Source organism: Panthera pardus, unplaced genomic scaffold (assembly GCF_024362965.1).
Source record: "Panthera pardus isolate Hobbes unplaced genomic scaffold, ASM2436296v1 HiC_scaffold_2, whole genome shotgun sequence".
NCBI lineage: Eukaryota > Metazoa > Chordata > Mammalia > Carnivora > Felidae > Panthera > Panthera pardus.
This window is the reverse complement of record NW_026526765.1, coordinates 104,912,185-104,939,223: the sequence shown is the minus strand read 5'-3', so window position 1 is coordinate 104,939,223 and position 27,039 is coordinate 104,912,185. Positions and strand designations below refer to the sequence as shown.

Below are 27,039 nucleotides of genomic sequence, written 5' to 3'. Positions count from 1 at the left end.
GAGGCTTTCTTGAGAACAGAATTCTAAACTGCACAAAAGGAAGTGATGTGTATTAATTTATATATTTTATTAAGTACACATACACACACACATACATGTGTGTGTGTATGGCAACTGTAACCATATAAACATATAGTAACAGATGTATTGCTATTTCTTTCATGTCCAATATTCACCACGGAGGATTAGAAATTATATGCCATATTTACACATGAAACAAGGTAAAGTTCAATTCAGCATTATTTAAGGTATAACTATTTCATCTCAGAATAATATAAAAATACTTGTTTCCCTGATCTAATCAGTTTACAGACTCTCAAGTCAGGAATGAATTATACCTAAACTAAATGTATAGAGGAAGTGAATGGAAACCAGCATTTGATGATAGAATAGTATTCTTCTTGAAATCCATGTCATTCTTGGCTCTTAATGACTGCTTACTATGAACAACTCCTCTTAAAAAAGAAACAAAAACAAAAAACACTTTTGCCTACTTGATAGCACTTAAAAAAAAAAGCAGCACCTGTTTCCATTAAAATAACCAAGTGGAATTTTGTTTTCTGCTAACTGATGAAGTTGTGAATATTAATGTATTTGGATCTTAATTTCCTTGTGCTGTTTTCAGATTGTTACTGATACCTCTCCTTTTGGAGGAGACTTTGTAGAGAAAACATTCAGGTTCAGACCGAGCTCATTGGTTTACATTTATTACAACATAGGCATGGTTTATATTGCTGAAAATGTTCTTTGCTTTTAGACAAAGAACCACAAGGTTTTGCTCAAAGACATTAGTGAAACGGCCAATTCGAAAGTAAATAAGAGCTAGTTAAGCTGAGTTAACAATGGAGAAACAGTGATGTGTGGTGCCCTGTGAATTTTGTCGCGTTAGAATGATCTAGATTTTGCAACATGATAACTGATTAACTTTGACCATACTGTGGGAAGACAGTCGGCTTGTGTTCATTTGCTCCTTGCAGCTTTATCTTTGCTTTTGCAACCATTTTCTGTGATAAGCAAAATAAATTAAAGTTTCAAAGGAATCCGTTTGTCAAGTAATACGGCATTGTGACTCTCCATCTACATACACAATCTATCTGGAGGTCCATATAAACAATGAAGTCTAAGAACAGGTTTTTACACTGTATTACATTTCATTATAGGCATAACCCTGTTGATCTGTTTGGTTCTCAATGAAAGAGGCCCTTCACGGCAGCTTACTTTTCATAACAGACCCCATTTCAAACAAGAGATTAGAGATTAAGCCAGTTGGCCAGTGACTTAAGTATAAAATATCTTATCTGGGCTTTGCGCAATCTCTTCATTTAAAACTACTTACCTAAAAGGCTTATTTCTTTTGTTGTGGTGTCATCACAGGCCACACCTAGAGAATTTAGAATTGTTTCTTAGAGCTTATTCAGATGTTTTCTGCTAAGCTGTCTTTAAGTAAGGTATTGAGAAGCAACATAACCTTTCTGGGCCATAACCTCCAGTGTGATGGGAATGCTCTCTGTCACCACAAAAGCATGGCATTTCTGCAGCCTTTGGAAAAGTCTGAGGAGGGAAATGGATGGGGTCCCTGCCAAGTGGTACTTGTGGGCATTTGAGTGGGTCGTGGGGAGCTCTGTAGTAGTGATTCCAAAACCACAAGGTCTCCCTATTCTCCCTTTGGTGCTAGATTCCTAAGTTATGCCCCGCCCCCCCCCACCCCACCCCTACCGTCTGTTCTATAGCCACTTGTTCTGTAGTGGGGACCAAGGGTAGGTAATAACAGATGATTCATTCCATATGACTAACCTCCAGCACTGGGGCTTTCTTAACGTGTGACAGTGTGATTCTAGTTAGCTTCTGCATTGCAGCCTCAACTTCTGTACGTGTTTGGCACATGGAATGTGAGACACGTTGTGTTCCAATGCAATATGGTAATCACCACCTGAATATAAATTCAGTAATTAAAGCTCCAAAAGAAGCGACGATATTTAACACGAAATGCTGGGAAGAGTTGATGTTTATAGAGCTGTTTGTTGTTTCCGAGTAGCTGGCTTTGTCTTCCACTGTATCAGTAGTGTGTTCTACGTGGCTATTCTAAAAGGATGGTCTTGATTTATGGAGTGTGTTTACGTAATTGAGGGGGTTAGCTGAGAAACAAAAAAAGTTTCCTTGAAGGACTGAAGGACTGCTTGTTTAGAGGGAGCCACTGAGGTGATCTGCTTTTACTTTGAAATCTGCGCAACCACAGGGTCGTATTTGGTGTTTTCATTGACATTTTAGGTCCAGGAGACCTGTTTTCCTCCTGGCTTTGCTATTGGTTGCGTTGACCAAGCCTGCCAAAGTCTGGCTATGTCTCCCGCACATCATTAATAACTATTAGAATTGTCTTGCCCTGGCTTTGATTAGCACTGCTGTGACTACACTACCAAAAGCAATTGGATGGTAATTAATTAAAGGGGTGCCGACGATTCCTTCCCTTTGCAAACATGTGGTCAACATTCTGTGCTGGCTTTCTCTTTTCATGTTTTAATCCTGGCTCTGACAAGAGATGAGCTTTTGCTAAAATACGAAAACGACACTTATTAATGATTTTTCTGAGAGAGACACTTCACTGGTATTCTTCATCGCTGTGAGTGAGTTAACGTTGGCTGATACATCACAACCAAGGTGATCCGGTATGTCATTTTTTTTTCCACTGTGAACGCTTTCTTTTTTAAAAATGACTTTATTGAGGTATGGTTGACATAGCAAACGCTGTACATATTTAATGTATACCACTTGATGAGTTTGGAGATAAGTATATATGTTCGTGCAACCGTCACCACAATCTGTGCCCTACTACGGCTCCTTGATGTAGCCCTTCTGAGATGGTGAAGGGAAGTGGAAGCCAGCAGTGGCTTCCTCACCACTTGAGTTGTTTACAGTCGAAGCCTATGTGGGATAATGAGGCCTGATCTAAGCTGGGGTGTGGTATTCCTGGATGCCTGCAGTGGGCATAAACATCTGTAACTGGCACTTGCCAAGCAAGCATGGCTCTTGTGCTCAACTCTGTCCTGCTTCCCTTTATCCCCAGCCACATACTTGCTCACCACAGGGTCTGTCATATTGTACCTCTTGGAGCCCTGCATTGGAACAGAGGAGACACAGGTCATGGCCACTCACAAGTCGCATGAAGAAACAGGAACCTCTCTCTGCCTACTCAGGATCGCTCAGCCCTTCTTCTAGGCTTGGGCCCTCCCCTTCTATTCCCTTGAGGAACAGGGCCCACAGGCTCTTTTGTCCTCAGGGCAGGGTCTGGGTGGCAGATTGCCTCCAGGCTGCCTCCTGCTTCTACTCAGAAACCAGAACTCAGGACAGGCCCTCTAAGTCCCAGGAACCAGACTCTGCACACAAAGATTTCTTCTCCTTTATACTTTGCATTGTCCTCCAGGGGAAGGAATACTACAAATTATTATCTTAATAAACTATCATGTCAAGGACACATACGTCTTCACTTTCTACCACCCTCCATTCCTCTTGGGAATCCTGGCTAGCAGTATTAAAAAAAACCATCTGCTTTTCTTTTCAAATCACACACACATTTTTCCAGATGAAGAGGTTACAACATTCAGGATTGCAATTTTGTGGAAACACGTGCACGCACACTTAAACTCCCATACTCCCGCTGCTGACGAGTAACCGCCATTATTGTTTATGTACATTTCCTTCCAGTCTTTTTTTTTTTTTTTTTTTGCCTTTTCTATACTTTAAACACGTTTGACGGCAGGTTTTGGACTCTACGTTTGTTTTTCACCTTTGTCTTTGTAAGCGCTTTTGGAATAATGTCCCATCTTGTGGTCGTGGCATGGTTTATTTCACTACTTCAGGGTTTTTAGGAGATAAGACTGATTGTCATCAGTTCTCTGCCATCTCAGAAAAATGTCCAAAAAAGGGATGTGTACATAGAGTGGATGGTAAAACAGCTAGATTATATACAAAAAACAAAACAAAACAAAAAAAACAAAAAACCTTCCCCAGAGAGGAGACAGTTAATTCTAGGTAATTGTTGAGTGATCTTGAAAAGAGAAAAGTGAGGGAGCCCTTGGGTGGCTCAGTTGGTGAAGCATCTGACTTCAGCTCAGGTCATGATCTCAGGTTTGTGAGTTCAAGCCTGCATTGGGCTCTTTCCCCCTCTCTCTTACCTTCCCCTCTCATGCTCTCACACTGATTGTCATTTTTTTTTTTTTTTTTTAAGAGAAAAGTAAGTGGGCAAGCTCAAGGGTCTTGCTCCAAGTTCCAGCTCTTCTTACCTGAGGGGGGGAGGGGCGGGGGGAGAGGGGAGACCTTCCTGGCTCAGCCTCTGTTTTTGAGCCGCCTGGGACCAGCCTTTCCTTGCTCAGTTTGGGACTTTTTCAAACCATTTGATTTCAGGCCACCGTGACTCAAACAGAACTAGGTCTTTATTGTGGGGAAGATTTTTAAAAATAGATATTTCATTTAGTACATAAAAAGCATTTACAGGACAGAATGACCAAAAAAGGAGCTATATCCTAAGAAAAGTTGCCAACTCTTATTTCTATTCCTGAACCTTATCAATTTTTAAAAAACCTGTTAGGGAAGTACTTTTCTTCATTTCTCTACAAATTGATGAACTTTTTCATAGATGAGTTAGAGATTAATCTTGTTGAGGTAAAATCGTATCTTGCAAGAGGAGGTAGAAAACTAATCAAAGTTCTTTGTCTAAGAGGAAGTTTTCACAGTTGAAAAATGACTCATCTCTGAAGCCGGGCTGTGATGACGAGGGCCAGGAGGATTTGGGGGGATAGAGTTATCATTCATAATTAATACATCATTAATTCTTCCTAACGATGATGTCAGACTCATTGCTGATTCTTTGTTGTTGTTGCTTTTGACTAGAACACAAACATTAATTATTGGTTCCACTGGCATTTGCTGTAATATAATAATTACATTAAAATTATTTTATGAATGGAATTGTATGTCTTAGTTTAATAGTGTATTATGGGCACATTAACCATCTTGGGACCTCTCCTCCCCCCTCATTACCTGTTTTATATTTCTCAATGCTAAAATGATTCCCATGTTAGGTATCTTTACTTTATATTGTACTTCACTTGAGAAAATGCCTTAACCTGACTCAGATGAGAATCACTTGCCTACCTGGATACTGAAAGCTTTAGCCATTGTCTGTCTGCCTGCCTGCCTTCCTTCCTTCCTCCCTTCCTCCCTTCCTCCCTCCTCCTCCTCCTCTTTCTTCTTCTCCTTCTCCTTCTCCTTCTCCTCCTCCTCCTCCTCCTCCTCCTCTTCCTCCTCCTTCTTCTTCTTCTTCTTTTAATCTTTATTTATTTATTTAGAGACCGAGAGAGGGAGGGAGAGAAAGAATCCCAAGCAAGCTCTGTGCTCTCATCTCAAAACCTGCCACAGGGTCTTATCTCATAAGCTGTAAGATCACAACCTGAACTAATCAAGAGTTGATGCTTAACTGATTGAGCCACCCAGGCGCCCCTAACAGTTACATTTCTAATTTAGATGATTATGTGTTGATTTGTTTCATTTTATTTTACTTTGATTTTTTTTTTCATCATGGCTACCTAGTTTCTGTCAAACCTTGGGTAGACGGGGGGGGGGGGGGGGGGGGGGGGGCAGGGGGTTGTTGGTCGCTTTTTTTTTTTTTTTTTTTTTTCTCAAATACACAGTGTGGCCTAACTGAACAATGGAGCTATTTTAAAACTCTGGGAAATGTCTCCCTCCCCAGATTTCCTGATTGCAAACTCATATGCGCATCTCTTGAGTCCTGGTACCAGTGCTCCCTTTGCCTGAGGCAAAGACATTCTTGAAAAAATGCTGGGGGATTTTTGGTGGAGTTGTAAAGCTGCCTACAAGACAAAGGAGTTAACACAGGAAAACCCACGTTGAGGGATATAACCATGGAGGGAGTTAGAAGATAACTGATCTACTGAGAATTTATCACCAGGTGCCAGTCTCCAGATTGTAGAAAGGGGACATGACCTGTCACTACCCACTCTTCTGCTTTCTTTTACACTATTTTAAAATATTGTAACTTTCAGATGCAAAAATAAACCTAAGTTTCTAAATTTATTTTGTTTACAAATCTAAATAAATTTGTGTAATTTTTTTAAGTAAAAAGAGAAATTATTTTTGTCATTTGAAAGACATACCATCAAATATTTGGTACACTGCCCTCGAGGCACATTAGCTAATGGCACAAAGTGTTTTTGCTCGTTACCATATAATTGTGTGAGTTCAGCAACTTTGGTGCCTACTGTTAACAGTCAGTGTAGCTAATATCTGAAGACCCAGGCAGAAAACACTCTGTTAACATAAGTGAGCCCTGTGATTTTATGATTATACTGTGAATGAAAATATGATGTGACCACAAAGCCAAAGGAATGACTCACTTGGTAGCTATTGACAGATTTTATTTTCAAGATGGTTTAGGTGTATTGTTTTCATGAGTGTTACGTTCTTTCCGCAGGGTTTAGGGTCTCTTTAGGAAAACAATAAGTAAAAGTAGCCAGTGAAAAATTTCACCTTCACTTCTTTCATCCAGTGTGCGACTGATTCTCAGTAAGTTGAAGCATCTGAATTCTTGTCTTGATGTGCAGTTTAATTTCATGTGAGCAGATCACTAAGGATCCTTTTCAGTGTGGTAATGTTGCACAGGGGGCTGCTATCTCTCCGTACCATTGAATTTCTACTTAGAAATGTTGCCATGTGAAGGTCAGAGTCCCTAACTGTAATCAACAGGAATCCAGGAACACAATGGACAGGAACTCTGTGAGTCACTGCAGGGAATGCAGAATGAGTTTGGGTTGGTTGCCTGGTGAATATGGTGAAGAGGCAGAGTGGGTGTGTTACTCAGGAGCTCAGGGTACTTACTTATAAGGACCAAACCAGGCTAGGGACGAATGAGGTCACCTCTTTGAACACAAGGCTGGCCTTATGAGAAATAGATGGCCGTGCTTGTCAGAGGCATGCCAGTGGTTTCAAGGTGAGTGAAGCCAGCCTTCACCTTTTCCTTGGTAACTGACACTTTCATGGCATGCCAGTTTGTCTGAAACCCTGCTGTAGCTCTAACATTTTCTACGGTGCAGTGAAAGCTCTTTCTACACACAGACACATTCTCATACATGATCTCTTAAAGTCTCAGAGGTCATTTGGGAGCAAGAATGGGGGCAGATGCCAGACTAAAGGAATGACATCTTGAAAGAATGAATGGAACAGAGAAATCCAAGATTCGGGGTCACAAGCTTCTGGAAGTTGTAAATATGTACATTTTATAATGAGGAATTTGTTTTATTTTGAGACCTGTCATTTGTCACTATTTCAACTTAAAAAGAAGTTTGTCTCCATAGTACATGCAATATACCCTTTTATGCTTTGTGTCTTCTGGCCAAATTCCAAATGCATATTACAACATGGGCCATTCCTTTTCTCCAGAGCCACTGCTCATAAACATGCTTCACATCGCAAATCTGATTTCCGTATTCTCCAATACTGAAAGAGTCAGAGTTCTAGAAATAGGGAAAGGAAAAAAAAACATATGGAGCATGATCCAGAAATTTAGGTTTAATTTCAAAATCTATTAAGAAACAGTGGAACAAAAAAGTTTGATTCATACACGCTTAAGCACAATTCTTTTCTCTAGTTGGGTCTGTCTAGACCAGCTGGTTTGGGCAGGGATAAGTAGAAAGTAAGTGCCTGTTTGGCGTGGCTGATCTATGTGTTGGGTCATCTGCCTTTGGATCCTCCACAATGCCCTGTGGAGATGGAAATGTCCATATCAGGACCTCTCACATGTCTGTTCGCCATGAGCCTGAGCACTATATGGAAGTATATCCCAGGATAAAAAGCATGCTCCATGTGGTGACATCGGCATGTCTGTCCATCCGGGTCAGGCTCACTGCCTCCAGAAAACTCTCACTGTCTGGTGTGAAACTTGATGAGCTGATCTCCCTCCTGTGTTTGAACATTGGGCTGTAGGTGCAAAGATCTGCTACCCCCAAGATCACCTACCTCCATCTCTTTGGCGTGCGTCTGTAGTTACCAAGCTCGCTGATGTATGCATAGGACCAGAATGCTGAGATACTAATTTACAGGGATAAGTATAGTTATTATTGAGCTGCGCTCAATAATACTGTTCTAATTCTCTGTCTTAGAGACACTTTAACATAATGACTGAAAGCACAGGTTCTGAAGGCAGACGGTCTGGATTTGGATTCCCCTTCCACCACATACTCTTTGTGTGATGTTGCCAGACAAGCCTCTAGACTTCTCACTTCTTCGGTTTTTCACATCTGTTCGATATGGATAAAAATAAGTCCTACCTCAGAGGATTGTCACGAAAATTAAACCGTTTCTTGGCACAGACTAAACACTTGTCAAAGTTAGCAGTTATTGTTATTGCTGTTTTTTGTCATTCACATTTGGGCACACCTCTCTGTGAAGCTAGCCGCTTCCCCTGTATGCTTGGGGGAATATTAGCAGAACAAGGCATGTTAGTTAGGTGACTTAAATGATTCATGGCATTGGGCAAAGGTGGACTGATGCACGTGGTTTTGACAGTGGTCTGAAACAGCGAAGTCTGTTGGGTAGAGTCCCTTGTATGTCCCTCTACCTTGCCGTTGCCAGTTTGAAGCCCTTGGCTTGATTGGCCCAGTGCTTGGATTGACACTTGAACCTGTGGTTTTGCAGCTTTTGTTTTCTTTCTTTCTTTCTTTCTTTCTTTCTTTCTTTCTTTCTTTCTTTCTAACCATTTCTTTTTAAATGATTATTTATTTTTGAGAGAGAGAGCTGGGGAGGGGCAGAGAGAGAGAGGAAAGAGAGAATCCCAAGCAGGCTTCGTGGCATCAGTGCAGAGCCAGACGCGGGGCTCCAACCCACGAACCGTGAGATCATGACCTAGGCCAAAACCAAGAGTCAGATGCTCAACCAACTGAGCCACCTAGGCGCCCCATGTTTTTCTATGTTCCTAAAAGCCAACCAATACCCCTTCATGTTGTTACTTTTTTTTTTTCTGTAACTGTGTTAATATTGTCATTTACTCTCACGTCTTGTTGCTTTAGACCTAGCCCCTTTAGCTCTGGAGTAATTCATTGTATTGCCTTAGAAGTTAATTCTGTAGGTAATCTTAGGCTTCTTGTTCTAAGATCCTTGAGGGAAAGCCTTAGTGTAACATTCGAAATATTAAAACATTTATGCACGAAAGAAGGTATGCAAGAAAGGAAGACCAAAATGTTTTATTTTGATAACTAATGTTTATGGAGCACTTGCTGTGTGCCAGGTACTATGATATTTCTTTACGTGAGTTACCTCACTTAGTTTCTACATAGCCCTCTGAGGTAGTTCATATTCTTATCCCTATTCTACAGAATGGTAAATTGACGCTTAAGGGGGTTGGAATTGGAAACGAGATCTACCAAGGCGAAGTCCTTATATTTGATAGCCATCCCATGAAATCTAAAAGGTAGCTAGCTCTCTCTCTATGCAAAAGAATTACTCTACACTCATAAGTAGTAGTTACGTATATCTCTGTGTCTAATGCAGATTTCTAACTTTGATGGTGCCCTGCTTGTAAGAGCCCTGTGACCTCCCTCGTGGCCCCGTTTGCCACTAGTTATTACTGCGGCCTTGGCACACACCACACCACCTTCCGGAGCTACATTGCTGTTTCTCAGCTCCCAAACGACAAAAGCAAGGTGAATTTGCTACCCAGACTGAATACCGAGCAGCTAAGTTACTGGCCAGCATCTTCTGGTATCTCCCTAGCCCTCCTGTCTTTAGCAACAGAATTGATTCCTTGTGGCCAATTTCATCTTTGCAAAATGAGAGACCCACTAAGAAAACATCAGTGGATACAAATGAGAGAGAAGGAGAAAAAAATTGTCCAGTTAAAGGAAAACATGACTTTTTTACTGTACTTTTCACCAGAGTAGTCTGCTCTTCCTTCCTTTAGAGGGCTGTATCCTTTTCATATGGGAAACAAACAGCAGGGGCGGGGTGTACGTGCTTTAAGTATGGGATTAGCAAACAACTCCTGTTAATATCCATTTGGCAGTTTTCCTGTTGTTGTTCCATCTAGGAAACATTTTCTTCTACTTCTGCCCATTATCATAGTTTTGACACTCCTGTCATTAACAGAATGTCATTTTGCAAGATACTGAATTAGGCACAGCTAGCAACAAAGCATACTGAACAGAAAGATAATGGCTTTTTGCCACATGACTTTTCCTCGCAGAAAAGCACAGAGTGGAGCTCTCCTGTCAGCTGTGCCTGTGTGTGTTTGTGTTCTGACTGGGGGCACGTGGAACCAGGGGCAGTTCACTTGTGGGCAAAGCACTGTGCCAAATTTTGGTAAACGGAAAATGATTTAGAGCTGGAATCATGTTAAATAGTCCCAATGCTCATTCTGTGCTTGACATACATTTCTGTTGAGTGCCGTAAAAGGAGGTCGGGTATTTACAGAAGCAAACTCCTCTGCCTTTTATGGGTCAGAACCGAGTGGCTCCAGTGTCCTCTGAACCAGAAAGAAGGAACGAGCTTTTGATTTTTATGGGTAGCTTTGAGCTCTGTAGCTAAAGGACCCTACCAGACTAAAATATATCCACCAAATTAAGTGTTTCTGGATGTAGCAAGTTAAACAGATTTAATTTCTATATGGACAAGCCTGGAACAGGTAAAACATAGTCATCAGTTCAACTGGTCTATATATGTCCAAATGAAATTTGGATATAAGAAAATCTTACCAGCAAGGTGCGCCTGGGTGGCTCAGTCAGTTGAGCTCTAACTTTGACCCTGGTCATGATCTCACAGTCATGGGTTCGAGCTCTGTGTTCGAGCCCGGATCCTGCTTTGAATTCTGTGTCTCCTTCTTTTTCAGCCCCTACCCCTCTCACAGTCTCTCTCTCTCTAAATAAATAAATAAATAAACATTAAAAAAAAGGTGGGGGGGGGTAGAAAAATCTTACCATCGAGCTTTATGAAGGTGTTGAGCATTTCTTAAAAGCAACAAAAGTAGAGACTGTAGGTACAGGAGAAAGAAGTTAATAGTATAACTTTATTACAGTATTTCCAAAAAGGCAGATCAGAGCAGATTTATTAAGTCTATACTGTGGTTTGGTGCTGCTACCCGTTTCTAAGGTTTTTTAAAGATTTTACTTCCTCATCACTGGCCAAGTGAGAAAAGTTCAATGTTATTCAATTAAATCGATGAAAAGTAATTTTTATAGTTGGACTTTGAGTTTGGTTTTCTGCTTCTTAGAAAAAAATGTATCGTTATGAGTTTTATGTATATCCACTATGAAACATGAGAGCTTAAAAAAGTGTGTTAAAGTCACATATTTTACCACCCGCCCCTTCTGCCCCAAGGCACGCGCACACGCGCGCACACACACACACACACACACACACACTGGAAGTTCAGGAAAACATTAGTTTGTATTTGTATTTTGTTTATTCTTAACTCCCCAACACATTGTAGGCTTACCTTCAGTCCCTGTCTACTGGTGCCCTGAGCACAACCAAAGACTTAAGTGTCAGTCTCCAAAGGGTTTGACCCTGACCTTTTACCCAGTTACACAACCTGAAGTATTTGACCCTGAGCCTTTACCCAGTTACAAAACCAGGACTACCACCCCCACCGATCCCCCACCTGTCTCTCATTGCCACTCAGCCTAGGGGATATCAGCTCTTCAAGCCTTGCAGAATAGTTAGACCATGGTTTTGGATGACTCCATAAGGTGTTTTGGCAAGATCAGCCCTTGGAACAGTTTCCCTAGATCTAGCACATGCCCTTCAGCTCTTAGATCAAAATTAATCATCCCATTTCCCCAGCATTGTCTTCACACCATCATACCAAGGAGGAGCAGTCTTTATTTTGTGTCTTCTGTGTGAGGTTTGAGCTCTTGTGTCCTGCAGGGAGAATCTTAAGTTCACAAGTCATCTGTATCTCCTCCTTGACTTTTCTAGCCCTCAGGTGTCCTTCAAATCCATCACCTGCCCTCAAGTCTTAGCATTCCTGAGGGGCAAATGGGCTAGGTATTTCCTGTGATTTTGTTGCAGGTAAATTGTCCTAAAACAAATTTCTCAGGTACTGAGACACCCCTCGCTTGAATCACTTTTTACTTCTAACATTTTTAGCAGTTGAGCTTTCCTTGCTGCTGTAAATATCCCTGTCATTACCAAACTCCTGCTCAACTTTAACCTTCATATTATGCCTCTCTCTTAATCCCACTGACTATCCCTTTGTAATTTTACTCAGAACAACGTGTATGTAGGTTTTTCCAGTAAGGTGTGTCACACCATACATCCAGCCCCACAACGCTGTCAGTTCTTTGTGTTTTCTCAGTTATACGTGACCTTGATCAATGTAGTAGTATTAGACAATGCAGTAGTATTCTAATATCATCTTGGATCAGTTGTATCTTATAAGTTACACAATGTTGGGGCCCCTGGGTGGTTCAGTCGGTTAAGCGTCCGACTTGGGCACAGGTCATGATCTCGCAGTTTGTGAGTTCGAACCCCGCATTGGGCTCTGTGCTGACAGCTCAGGGCCTGGAACCTGCTTCGGATTCTGTGTCTCCCTCTCTCTCTCTGCCCCTCCCCTGCTCATTCTCTGTCTCTCAATAATAAACAAACGTTAAAAATTTTTAAAAAAATAAGTTATACTATGTGGCACAAATTAAAAACTTCTTAAAAACTCAAACTGTATTAAGTTATTCAAAAATAGTTACTGAATCTTGAGTGAAATTATTATTTTCTATATTTTTCCCTGTGTCCAAAGAGATTGACCATTACATAAAATGTAGTCTTTGGCGTCAAGGAGCTCGTCCCCCCTCCTAGATTATAACCTCCATGTAGAATCCCTGGTTATGTTTCCTAAATGAATGAGTGACTCCACAATGGGTGCTGTGCTTGCCAATGTCTCTGTGGAACAATGTGGTGAATGTCAGCCACCCATCAGCCCTGTGCCTGACAAAGGACATTAGAGTTCACCATACCAGCCACATTGCTACGTCTTGTTCTGAAATAGCTACAAAATGGACTAAGAAGAAATAGGATTAGAAAATGTTTTATGTCAGGCTGATCTCTGAGGTGAAGGGATTATTTAGGGAAAACCTGCGAATGGAAGGATAATTTGCCATGCACAGTATATACTGTGCAATTCTAGTGCTTACTATTTATGAAAATAGGTTTCAAAGCTGATTGGGATTCTGTCTCACGCTTTAAACAGCAACAGATTTTGGATGGTACCTTTCCTCCAGATTCTGCCATAGAAGGCAGTTATCTGTGAAGTATTCTTATCTCTTTTATACCTTAAACACTTGGAGACTGTTTTCTTCGTGTTCTTATCTCCCCTAGTACTTTATACATAGGAAAAGACATTCCATTAATATCTGTTACACTGAATAGTGTCTTGCTAATATCTGTGTGTTCAGCCATCCCTCCCTTCCTCTATGAAGACAGAAATTTGGGCCAGACTTCAGTATGGGTTATCTTAATGGATTAGATATATTTCCAAGAAGTACCGTGAACAGTAGTATGTATTTTTTCCTATTGATTTGCCTCAGAATTTTTGAAAGCTTGGAGACCTATGCCTTGCTGTAGGTACGTAATTAGCCAAAATTTTTCACTCATAGGTGAAAACAGTGTGAGCAGCTATTCATTTCCATTATAATGAATGCCTTTAAAAAGGAATTTTTCCCCCAATGGAAAAGTTAAGTTCAAGTATGAAGCCAATGATATCCATAATAAGCATTCATAATTACATACCCTACATAGCTGTGGACTAGGGTCATTACATAGGTGCGGGAGTGAAGAGGCCTGTGGCACTCAGGCTTGGTTGTCACCACACTGTCACTGCTTGCTACTTCTCCTTTTTTTTGTTTTTTTTTTTTTTTTTTTTTTTTGGTGGTGTACAGAAGAACATGGACTGGTATAATGCATTGAATTTGGGGGCCATTAGTTATTCAAACAAAATACTCAAAGTACAATCACAAAGAGTGGGATAGATTAGCCCATCAGCTTAACCTCCTAACTGGCCTCCCTATTCCTCCTTTGATCATTTCCATCTGGCACCTGAACCCTTCTTCTCTTTAGACAAAAGTCAGATGATGTTCAAAACCTTCCAACGGCTTTTCTTTTCCCCCAGGCTAGAGACTGGTCTCCATGCTGTGGCCTCTCAAGCTGCTACAGATATGCCCCTGCTCTTTCTCCACTGTCTCTCTGGTGCCTTTGGCTCACTCTACACTTGTGTCAGGCCTTTTGCTCTTTCTGAATGCTGGATGCCTCATCCTTCTCTCCTCATTCACTTCTTACCTCCCCAGTAAGTCCTTTCCTGACCGCCTCTTTACAGGTGTGATTCGTTACATCTGCCCTCCCCGTCCTACCTTCTGAACTATATTTTCTTTCTTTCTTTTTTTTTTAAACTTTTATTTATTTATTTTGAGAGAGAGCATGAGTGCCCAAGCAGGGGAGGGGTAGATGGGAAGGGAGAGAGAGAGAGAGAGAGAGAGAGAGAGAGAGAGAGAGAGGGAATCCCAGGTTCTGAGCCATTAGCACAGAGCCTGATGTGGGACTTGAGCTCACGCACCCTGGGATCATGATCTGAGCTGAACCCAAGAGTTGTACCTTTAACTGACTAAGTCACCTAGGCACCCTTCTGCACTATTTATCTCTATCACCATCTCCTACCATATATATTATAGTATAGTATAAACTTTATAAAGTTTACTCATTTTTGTGTTTACTATCTGCTTCTTTCTCCAGCATGTAAGCCCCTTGAGGGCAGCAGGGATTTTTACTGTTTAGAGTATACCTAGCATATATTAGGGACTCCGCAAGCAATTTGTTGAATGAATTATAGAAAGCCTAGGTGGAGCCTTGATTTCACAGACCATAGTGGGATGCCAACAGTGCTTGGCTTTACCTTATATCACAGAGACACAAACACTCATGCGTGGATCTCTGCCACTTTCTAAACTGTTCAGGAAAGGGGGTACATCTGTAGCCTTGAAGAAGCCTCAAGAAAGGGGAGATTGATTTACATCAGAAAAGCAAAAAAGTTCCTGGGAGAAGACAGTGGTATGAAGGTAGAAATGGGGAGAAAGACAAAGCAGTCTCTGAAGGAATAAGTAGGATTTGGGGGGAAGGTGTCTACACATTTTTAAGGAAGATTTGCTTTATGTTGCTTACTATAATTTTTCTTTCAAAATACAGCTCGAATATACTTTCTAAGGCTTTTGCATGCGATTTGCAAACATGCAGAGGCCTAGATCGTTCCTGTTGCAGAAAAGGAAAAAGAAATGTCCGTGATATATATAATTTTAGTGCATTTAAGAATTCTAAAATTTGCTTCAAATGAATAACCTAAAACAGGAATGAATTAGACCCATATTTATGTTGCCATGGTTAAATCTCAAAAAATATAATGTTGAGAGGGAAAAAAGTAGGTTGCACAATACCTATAATTTGTAGTGTGTACTAAAGTATAATTTCTGCAAAAGTCAAAAAGTGTGACTGCCACAGAAATATAAAATGACCATGTTAAAGCTTTTGTTATTAATTAATGAGGGTAGTTGTAATATATTAAAAAAGATGAAAAGATTTTGAAACTCAGATGCGTATCTACATATATATACGTATATATATATATATATATATATATTTTTTTTTTTTTTTTTTTTAAATCAGGAATGATGCCATGAATTTGCTAGTAGATGTGAAAAACGGGTTATTATGTTGTAGGACAATGTTATTAAGTGTTAGGGATCATCCTTCCCTAGAGATTATCACTTGTATCTCTACCATACAAAATTTGTTTGCATTTTTGTGGGCAAGAATCATTCGGCTTACTACCAGTTTTCTACATTTTGTCTTCTACCCCTACAGAGTTTTAAAATAGCCTAGTCAGGAAAAAGACCATGGAAGCTGTCCATCCTTGGACATCCCCTGGGGAGCCCACTGTGTAAAGCCTAATGAGCCATTGAAAGGAAAGCCGTCCATCTCTTTTGCACATTTGCACATGTTTATCAGTTTTGCCTGGTACGTGATATCATTAGTGAAACTGTAAACACGGACACACGTGTTGTTAGATGCACGTAAGTGTGCTCAAGTACCAAAATGAATGGGAAGGCTCCAGGCCACACTTTTTTTCAGTAGTTGTCTTTTTGGGAAGTGGAACATGTTGATTGGTTTGCATGTAAAAGGATACCCTTCCCCCTATCTCTGCTCTATGATTGGAAACAAATATGACAAGGTGATACCGTTCATTCCCAGCGGTAGAAATTGTTATTTTTCTGTATTTTCTGTATTTTTAAAACATCTTGGACAATAGGATAGTAAACTTCCAACTGTTTTTCTCATGTGGTTGTAGCTCATTCATTGTACAGACATGGAAACTACAGCTTGCTTGGTTTATAACAGGTATTCGGGACTACCACCTGAGTTAGACAGTCTCTGTCTCCCAGTCATGCCCACCTTCCTCCGCTTGGGCTTTCCCTTTTGTTGAAGGAATATTCAAATAGTCTGATTCTGTTAAGGTATTCACAATAACTCCTGTCCACATCCAGTGAAGCTTTGGTCTGTAATTGGTCTACCGCAAATTTATCAAATTGTTCAAGATGAACTAATAAATTGGAGCCTAGCATCTCTAAATTCCTGGGGCCCTCCTCCCACAGGTCACCGTGCCATCACTGCCTCTTAGCCGTGGCCAGTCATACGTTACACTAAGCCTTTCAAGTCAGCTGTGAATGTTAGAGATTACTGCCTATTGCGGTTTCCCCTCTGCAACATGTCTAACTGTGGTCAGACGTGATGAGTATTCAAGTCTCAAAAAGAATGTCATTTAAAATTAAGCTGGATCGCAGCTACTCAGACCAGTTGCAAAAGGCCACAGTCTGGTAGGCCTTGCAGCTTTTACAGACCTTGTAGGGGCATAATTAACAGGTTTCTTCAGCCAGGAGAGATGTGACAGATTCCGATGTGAAATATTTACAGGTCCTACCAAGGCCTTCATGTCCTTAGCATAAGGACAACCTGGGCAGATAGAGAATATGGTTACTTTGGACCAAAAATATGTACACCACATTCCCCTCTCCCCCTTCAGCTGCGTAGCCTACATAAATCTTTTCCCTCACACTTTTTTTTTTAAAGAAGACTTAATTTTTTTAATGTTTATTTTTGAGAAAGAGCCAGCGCATGAGCAGGGGAGGGGCAGAGAGAGAGGGAGACAGAGAATCTAAAGCAGGCTCCAAGCTCCGTGCTGTCAGCACAAAGCCCGATGGCCCAATGTGGGGCTTAAACTCAAGAATCCCAAGATCCTGACCTGAGCTGAAGTTGGACGCTTGGCCGAGTGAGCCACCCAGGCACCTCACCTCACACTAAGTCAGCCCTGACTTCGATGATGAAATGTAGGATCTGTCTCTTTATCTTCCTAGCAAACAGAAGGCACTGTTTTCAGTCACTAGGAAATCCAGCAGTTCCTTGCGGAATGCTTTGGTGATGGGAACCATGAGCTCAGAGCAGCAGGAGGGGTGCCCTGGGCAATCCTCACATCACCTGCCTGAGCCAAAACCATGCAAACACTTCCTTGTGCTGGCCTTGTGTCACTCTAAAGCATCTCCGCCCCTTTGCACATCCAGCTGCAACATTCTTCAAGAGTGTTCTGTCCCTCCCTGCCTTGCCTCCCAGCACCCAGGGGCTGGCCAGTCCCACTGACTGACAAGTGCTATCATTGCCTTTCCACCTTCCATTCTTCTCAGATCCCAGGCCCACCCAGTCAGCAGTACTTGTGTGTGTGTGTGTGTGTGTGTGTGTGTGTGTGTGTGTGTGTGTGTGTGTGTGTTTGTGTTTGTGTGTGTGTGTGTGTCTGTAGTTGGTCCATGGGGGAAGGAACCAAAGGAATGAGGTAAAAAGAAATACTTACTTGGCATCATTATACTCTGTCCTGACCCACTATTTGTTTTTGCCTTTGTCGCAAGTTGTCTGTGGCTGTCTTCTTGGGCTAAACTCAGATTTTGCAAGTAAAGAATTTGTGCCAGTGTGTCACCTTCCAAACTGGTAGAACAAACTGAGATGTTATCCAGAAGCAGCGTGTCTCCATGTGTTGCTTCAGGTGGTGAACCGGAGAGGAGGTGGTACCTAGTGGGGAGTGGACATTCCTGTGTTTGGCTTCCAGATCCGAGCACGGGCAGGAGGAATGGCTTCCATTCCTTTTTAAAGAGTGAAGCAGAAAGAATGCATTATGGGACGAGTAGCTGAAACTTGAATTACTAAGTGTTTTACTTTGCAATCATGGATCTTTGTTCCAAAGGCTGAAAACTGGAGAAGACTTTTTACAAGCTCAAAAATTAAACAAGGATAAATTTTAAGCAGGCTGAGATTTCGGCTCCACCAGAGGTGACATTCCTATTTTACCTGGTAAGACAGCCCCTGTTTCTCCCTTGGGTGACCCTGCTTGAGAAAAAGCAAGCAAGCTGAATCAACTTAGTCATGCTGGTGGTAGGGAATGAACCTTGATTTGTCTAAGTGGCCATGTATCTACTCTTTCTTCACTTTATGAATTAAATGAGTGTGGCACAGTCACCACCACAAGGGGAACCTGCTTCTTACTTGGATGCCGTGAGCTTCTCCTTACATCTTCTGGAAAGAGTGTGATAACCTGGATGAATACATGATGACCCTAGAGGTCAGCTCAGCATTTTGTACCAGTGTCATGTGTGGGCAGTGCCAGGTGCTGTGGCAGTGTGGGTAGCAAACATTCATAGGTCCTGCCAACTAGGAGTTGTTTTACTCTGGGTTAAAATCAGCTTTTAATTCATTTATTGGGAATCAGGTACCTAGAGCAATGAAGTTAGGTGACTGTCTTCCCTACCATTGGAAAATTGTCTGCAGAATATCTCAGGGTCCCAGGTCTGTAAAAGTGCTAATGTACATATCAAGAATTGATATTTTGGGGCTAAATACAGTATAAAATATCCCTTTATCCTTAAGAATATTAGCAGCAAATAAATGAATTTGCGAAGCCAAGTCCCTAGTTCGTGACTGTATTTATTTTGTGTATGCATAGGAATCTGTCTTGGCCTGTATTGTGTAAAGTCTGGTTTTGTGTATACATAGGAATCTTTCTTGGCCTGTATTTTATAAAGGCTGGATTTGTATTTGTTTAAAAGCTTCCTGTTTGATTGTGGAGAGATTCAGGAATGTTTCAAGTCTGTTATAATTTTAATACTGTCTGTACCTTCATGCTTACGATCCATATAGAGGTTAGAGAAGACCCTTTCAGCTTTGATTGTTCATAGCATTTGTCAATAAGATATGCCTCTGATTATTTAAGGTTTTGTGTAAAATATTCCCAGCATCTTAATTATGGTAAAGTACTGAAATTCTTTTTTTTTTTTCAATATGTGAAATTTATTGCCAAATTGGTTTCCATACAACACCCAGTGCTCATCCCAAAAGGTGCCCTCCTCAATACCCATCACCCACCCTCCCCTCCCTCCCACCCCCCATCAACCCTCAGTTTGTTCTCAGTTTTTAACAGTCTCCTATGCTTTGGCTCTCTCCCACTCTAACCTCTTTTTTTTTTTTTTTTTTCCTTCCCCTCCCCCATGGGTTTCTGTTAAGTTTCTCAGGATCCACATAAGAGTGAAACCATATGCTATCTGTCTTTCTCTGTATGGCTTATTTCACTTAGCATCACACTCTCCAGTTCCATCCACGTTGCTACAAAAGACCATATTTCATTCTTTCTCATTGCCACGTAGTATTCCATTGTGTATATAAACCACAATTTCTTTATCCATTCATCAGTTGATGGACATTTAGGCTCTTTCCATAATTTGGCTCTTGTTGAGAGTGCTGCTATAAACATTGGGGTACAAGTGCCCCTATGCGTCAGTAATCCTGTATCCCTTGGATAAATTCCTAGCAGTGCTATTGCTGGGTCATAGGGTAGGTCTATTTTTAATTTTCTGAGGAACCTCCACACTGCTTTCCAGAGTGGCTGCACCAATTTGCATTCCCACCAACAGTGCAAGAGGGTTCCCGTTTCTCCACATCCTCTCCAGCATCTATAGTCTCCTGATTTGTTCATTTTGGCCACTCTGACTGGCATGAGGTGATATCTGAGTGTGGTTTTGCTTTGTATTTCCCTGATAAGGAGCGACGTTGAACATCTTTTCATGTGCCTGTTGGCCATCTGGATTAAAGTACTGAAATTCTGAAACAATTTGCTTTTAACTTTTTTTCTTGCACACATACTCCTAAATGAAGAATCCTTTTTTCTTTTACTCGAAATTGCATTCGTGATCACTATTTTGTAAAGACCACAAGTCTTTACAGAGAGTAGGCAAACACAGGATGAATGTCATATAAACTTTTATTGTATTTTTATATTTTTGATAGTGACCAAACAAGTATATTCCATTTGCCAGTTTTATTTAGACATTCTTTTTAAGATTTTTTTTTGAGTCACTTTTTTTTTTTTTTTTTTCCTGAGAGAGAGCGCAAGTCGGGGAGAGGGGTAGAGAGAGAGAGAGAGAGAGAGACAAAGAATTTTAAGCAGGCTCCATGCCTAGTGCATAGCCTGACACGGGGCTTGATCCCATGACCCTGGGATCATGACCTGACCTGAAATCAAGAGTCAGACACTCAGTCGACTAAGCCACCTGGGTGCTCCTGAATCACATTTTTAAAATCAGTACTTTTCAGCCTTTCCTGGTAGACTTTAAATAACTGAAATAGTTTTGAAATTTTCTTCTGTTTTTCTTTGTGTTAAATTTAAATTGATTTTGCTTATAGTAGTATATTAGTCATTCTGTGTATTTGTTAGGAAAATTCTGGTGTTTTTTTTTTTTAATTTTCTTCAAAAAATACCATTTTCTAGTTTTTCTTTAAGTTCACATATTTCACCAGTATCCCTGTTTAAGATAATCATTAGGTTAATATTTCTGTTGATAGACATTTATTATTCAAAATTTTCTTTACATACATAAACACCAATAATTGAGTGTCAAGAGAAAATCTTCATAAGTGATTTAAATCAAATGCTAAATGTAAAAAATAATACAGGTGGCCAGTTTTCTGGCAGTTAACTCATATTTCAGTTAATTTGCTCAAATTAACAAATAACTTTGCTGAGATTTCCAGGGTATAAATCTGTCATTTATAATTTCTCTTATTAATGTTAGCAAGTTGGTATGTTTAATAATCCTGTATTAAAATGAAAGAAGACATTCATTTGAATTAACACTAAATAAATTATACAGTGTCTTTTTAAAACAATCATGCTATCTGGTTTAATGATTGTGAATTTAATAGGTCAAATACGGTTCTTAATAGATGAGTTGATAATATCACAATCCACCTTTATAATTAAGTATCAAGAGTCTGTTCTTAATCAGCAACTTCTTTAAGGCTGAGTAAACATGATCTTAATTAAACTCCCAGATAATGCTAAGGGATGTTGATTGTTCCAGTAAGGAAAATAAAAGATGCAGCCTGACCTTAACAAATTATAAATATGGGAATGTTGATAAATGATAATGAGCAGCAAACATTGAAGAGAGAGGATTGGTTCCCAAGTCAATATTGTTGAAAGGAATTGAGTTTGGTTCTGAAATGTGTTATTTGAATATTTAGAAACGTTCCTTTCTGTGTCCACAACCCCCAATTTAGAAGTCAGGTGAAAATTTCTCTTTGAAGAGCCTGTTATAACAGGTATATTCTGAGTTAAACAAGACATTACACTAAACGTTTAATGGTGGTGGAGGGCAGCCCTAGTGTAGAAGGGTAGAATCACAGTGCCCTGAACCTGCCGGGTTTTATTCCCCTTTTTCTCACTACTAAACTGATAATAGAGAGTGAAGCATCAGTCTGTACTAAAGGAGAGGCAGATGAAAGGGAGATAATATTCTCCTCATCAACCAGTTTTGCATGTGTCCTATTCTTTGCTGCTTCTGAGACTTACTTTGGAATCAAGATAAGCATTTTATAACTTTGCCCTGGCAGAAACAGGAAAAAGTAGCTGCCGTGTGTCTATAGGTAGCAGTTTATTGAGTGGGTACCGGGATCAAAACAGTGGGTCATGTGCCTCTGGCAAAACACTTTCACTCTTACTTTAATACCAAGTGGAATCTGTTTTTATGATTCCAAAGTGTTTACCTTAATAAGGAATTTGAATATAGTATACAAGATGAAAAATGAATCAGTAGTGAAATACCTATCTCTTCGGCATCAGCTGTTCTGTTGACAAAAGGCACAAATAGGAAATTTGTCTAAATAATTAGATTTTTAATTAGTGCATCATTGTAAGATTAATGTCATCGCGCTTCATTGCATGTAATTTTGTATTAGGAATTTCATGTCAACAAAGACGCTACCTGTGGTTTGCTGATTTGAATCCTTAATTTATCACTTGGGTGTATGGCATGTCAGCTATTTGCAGTCAGGAGTGGAAAGACGGCATTTGATTATAACCTCACTGGTGGTGCAGAATACTGATGGTGTTATGCTATATGAATACATTATATTTTCTAATATTCAAGAGGCAGCCACCCATCAAATATTAGTGAGTGTATATTAACTTGCAGAAGTTGGAGCAACAGCAGGAGCAGACAGGTTGCTCAGCCTCTGGTGTATGTGTATGTTGAATATACCTGGACATCGCTGATGTTATATTTGTTACATTTGAAACTTTGTTTTTGTTTTTCCTTTCTGACAGTTGCCGAACAAGCAACCGGAAAAGCTTGATAGGCAATGGACAGTCACCAGCATTGCCTCGACCACACTCACCTCTCTCTGCTCATGCAGGTAATTAATTACCCTTTCTTAAGTTTTGTTTTACTTCTTTTTGCTGGCTCTTAAAATAATCCAAGCATTTTGAAATTCAAGTGTGCCTTTATATCATACTTTGGTTTTCCTGTTGCTTTATCACTACATTATTCTCGCTGCTAAGTGAGCCTAAGCCTCATCCTCTCTTGCGAAGTGTTTGGACTCTGAAATTAAGAATGTCTTTGTATATGGGATCCTTTTTGAGTTATTCATTTCTCCATTTCTAACTGTGTGGATGATGCAAGCCATGTTTCCATGTTGGGACTGTCTTTGCGGAATGCATGTGTGTTCATTCACATGAAGAGAATTAGCATTAAGAACTATAGAGGAGGAAAAATAACTTTTTCCCTACCTTTCTTAGTTCTCCACTGGGAATCTCATAGATGGACCTAGAAGTGAACTAGGTCTAGTAAACTAGGGCACATTTAGCAAGGGCTCTGTGTTCACAGTCTTCTGTGTCCCTTGTCTGCTCCTTTGTTCAGGGTATAGGGAGGACACCTCTCACATGAGGACTTGATGATGTGCTTTCGGTCCAGGTCCAAAGAGCCTTGCTGCACATGCCATTTCTAATGTTTGTTTATTGTTGAGACAGAGAGAGAGCACGTGCGCGCGCTTGCAAGCGGGGGAGGGGCAGAGAGAGAGAGGGAGACACAGAGTCTGAAGCAGGCTCCAGGCTCTGAGCTGTCAGCACACAGCCTGACTCGGGGCTGGAACTCACAAACTGTTAGGTCATGATCTGAGCCCAAGTCAGACGCCTAACCGACTGAGCTCCCCAGGCACCCCTACATATGCCATTTCTTGTATTTCTTCAGCTTAAAATATTTAGTTTGTCAAGATGCCCTATTTTGACACCATGGGTCTTAACCTCCAACAGAACTGTTCAGCATGTTTTCTCCCTAAAGTTGAACTTATGTATTACTTACATTTGCTCTTATAAACAGTGCTGCTGTAAGCAGTCTAGAATGTACCTTGTATGTGTACAAGAGTTTGTCTAAAGTTTCATCTGGCAGTGGCATATATAACTTATTTGTTACATCTATAATCTTTATAGGTACAATGAAGATTTAAGAGGCGAGACTCTTGGCCACAAGTACTAATTTTTTTAAGTTTATTTATTTATTTTGAGGCGGGGTGGGGGGGGGTAGGGGGAGAAAGAGAGCGAGATTGAGAATCCCAAACAGGCTCTGCACTGTTAGCACAGAGCCCACCGTGGGGCTAGAACTCACAAACCGTGAGACCATGACCCGAGCTGAAATCAAGAGTCAGACACTTAACCGACTGAGCTACCCAGGTGCCCCTGCAAATACTAATTACAAGGAAGGTATAGCCATATTTGAAAAACCATGCAGTGAAGACTTATTGGTATTGTTGTGGGTTTTTGTTTGTTTCTGCTTTTTTTAAAAAAAAATTTTTTAAAGTTATGTCCATGATGGTGCAAGGAAGAGAAGGGTCAATTCCAACCAGGAAAGTATGGGAGAGTATGAAGGAGCCACTTGATTGAGATGTTAAAAGCCAGGCAAGACTTGGGCTGGCAGACATGGGGTGAGAGAAGGGGAATTACCAGTGTGGCTGCTGTGGGGTATTGTGTGTGTTTGATTGTAAGAGAATATAAAGGTGGAAAGAGAGATCAAAGTCAGAGAGTATAAGGGATTCTGATTTTGAGTGCCTTTCAAGGACTTTGGGGAGGATCTGTGTTTTGGGAAGCTGTCTTCAGGATTGTGAAGGATGATGGGTGCAAATGATGAGTGATTAAGCCTTAAGTCATTGCCCTCTGGTGGGACCTCTAACCCTGCTGGGCTTTCCGATGATACTCATTTCCTATTTAAAAGGAGGACTGTATCTCTTTCCCAGAGGCAGTCCTTTTGCTCAGGGATGGTTTCTAGTCAAGAGTAGGAGTTACCTATAGCATGTTTGGGGAGAAGAAAGGAGAGAGAGAGATGGTGGACCTTTTGGAATGAAATTTTTTTTCCCTTTAGTAATAAATAAAAGATGGCAAAGTAAAAAAGGCGAAACATGTACTGATAAAATGGTGATCCTGGAGTAAAATCACTGAGGTCCAGAAATGCCACTCTAGACAGTCCTAGAAAGCATATTCTAGACTGTTCACAGCAACACTGTTTGGAATAGCAGAACATCGGAAGCAACCTAAATCGCCGTCAGTTGGAAAACAGATAAATGAGTTGTGGCATACTCGTCCCAGAACATCGTGCATGCGTATCCACATGGCCGAAGCTCATAGGGCTGGGCAGAAAGAGCAGAGGTCGTAAAAGAAAATTGGTGAAAACATTCCTGAAGGTTGGCATCAGGCTACAAAGAATATTTTGTTTAGGGATACACACACACACACACACACACACACACACACACAAACATGTATGTGTATGTATATATACCTTTCTTGTAAGAGTCTAAAGGAAAACGTGATAAGTTTAAAGGCTACTTTCATGACAGTAGTTACTTCTGAGAAGGTGCAAGGAGGGTATCATTGGGGGGAGAGATAAACAGTTGGTCATACTGTACTTCCAAAGCTGCTTGAGGGCTACCCAGCTATATATATCATTACCATTTATACCTTGGAGATTTCTATTACATTATTGTCCTCACAGCACAAGGTGACAGAGAGGCAGGCAAGGCCCAGTACCTACCTGGAGGCTGGACTTGGGTCTCTACATTCCTCGTGCACGGTGCCTGGCAGTGTATACAGGTGCTAAGTATATCACAAATTTTATTTCTGCATAGAATTCAATGGCGATGAAAAAATGGAATCTTGCTCCTCTTGGTAGTGTTCTGTCGTCATTGTACCGTACTTTATGGGCCTGTTGATTGGTCTCTTATTGCTGTGATTTTCTTCATTGCTAATATTGAGATTCGAGAATAGGTGGTGAAGACTTTAATGATCCTTTTAATTATTCTTCTTTTTCACTGTGTAGACTTGGTGTGAATTCTTTTCTCTTCAAACATCGTTTTAGTATTTAGTGGGCAGAGAGAAGCCTGTCTTTCAGGTTCTGAGAGCATTTTTCCTTAGGTTGTAGAGCCAGTAGGCTTTTATTTGCTCAGAATGAGCTCTGTCAGACTTGTTTTGTGAGAAATGGCATTTATGCAGACTGCTAGTTTCCTATTTATGTATAATAAGGGGATAAAATATAAATTTGTTTTGAAGCTTATTTATGTTGAGAGAGAGACAGAGAGTGAGCACAGGAGGGGCAGAAAGAGGGAGAGACAGAGGTGCCTGGGTGGCTCAGTTGGCTAAGCGTCTGACTTTGGCTTATGTCATGATCTCGTGGTCTGTGAGTTCAGACCTCGTGTCGGGCTCTCTGCTGACTCCTCAGAGTCCAGAGTCTGCTTTGGGTTCTGGATCTTCCTCCCTGTCTCTCTGCCCCTTGCCTGCTTGTGCTCTGCCTATCTCTCAAAACTAAGTTAAAAAGAAAGAGAGAAAGAGAGAAAGAGATAGGGAGGGAGGAATCAAGGAATCCCAAGCAGACTCCACACTGTCAACACAGAGCCTGACACAGGGCTTGAACTCACAAACCCTGAGATCATGACCTGAGGTCAAGAGTCAGACACTTAACCGACTGAGCCACCCAGGTGCCCTGAAAATGTACGTAAAATAAAGACCTCCTGTCTTGATGATATGAATGCCTGCCGATTTACCATGCCTTTTTATCTCTTATTGCTACCTCCTGTGTCATGTGTTTGATACACAGAATGCCAGGTGAGAGTTCCTAAATGTCTTTAGGAAAAAAAAGACAAGAGAAATTTAAAAAAAAAAAAAAAAAAAAAGTAAAGAAAAGAATAACTGCCATCTCTCTGTACTTTCTGACCCAAAAGATAAAGTTATACTTTCTCTCTCTCTCTCTTTTTTTTTTTAAAAGGTTGGTATTATGTGAATGAGGCCACTCATCACTGGCACATGAATTAATACAGATGAATTGGTAGAGAAGAGAACATGAATTTATTCGTGTGGCTGTGTCATTTGTGCTCTAGGGAAAAAGATACTGGCATAGTCTTCTGGAGCTTATCTCTAGAAACAAAATAGTATTTGTTGAGAGCCAGGGATTCCTAAAAGAGCAGTGAATGGGAGTCCCATTAAAAAAAGAAAGGTAGAAAATCACAGGCTTCTGGTTCCAGGAAGATTCTAAGTATGAAATATAATCCAGAAGCCCCAAAGGAAAAGACTCATGTATCTCTCCTAACATGAAA

The 27,039-nt window shown here is 40.7% G+C and overlaps 1 protein-coding gene across 16 annotated transcripts in view; it reads left to right on the top strand.

Moving 5' to 3' along the window:
• MAST4 (microtubule associated serine/threonine kinase family member 4) overlaps positions 1 to 27,039 on the top strand; it is a 563,317-nt gene that overhangs the window by 423,915 nt on the left and 112,363 nt on the right. For all 16 annotated transcript variants that reach the window (XM_053907302.1, XM_053907300.1, XM_053907299.1 and 13 more), the window contains one exon: positions 22,730 to 22,818. In XM_053907302.1, coding sequence (XP_053763277.1) covers positions 22,730 to 22,818 — 89 coding nt within the window. The remainder of the gene's footprint in view (positions 1 to 22,729; positions 22,819 to 27,039) is intronic.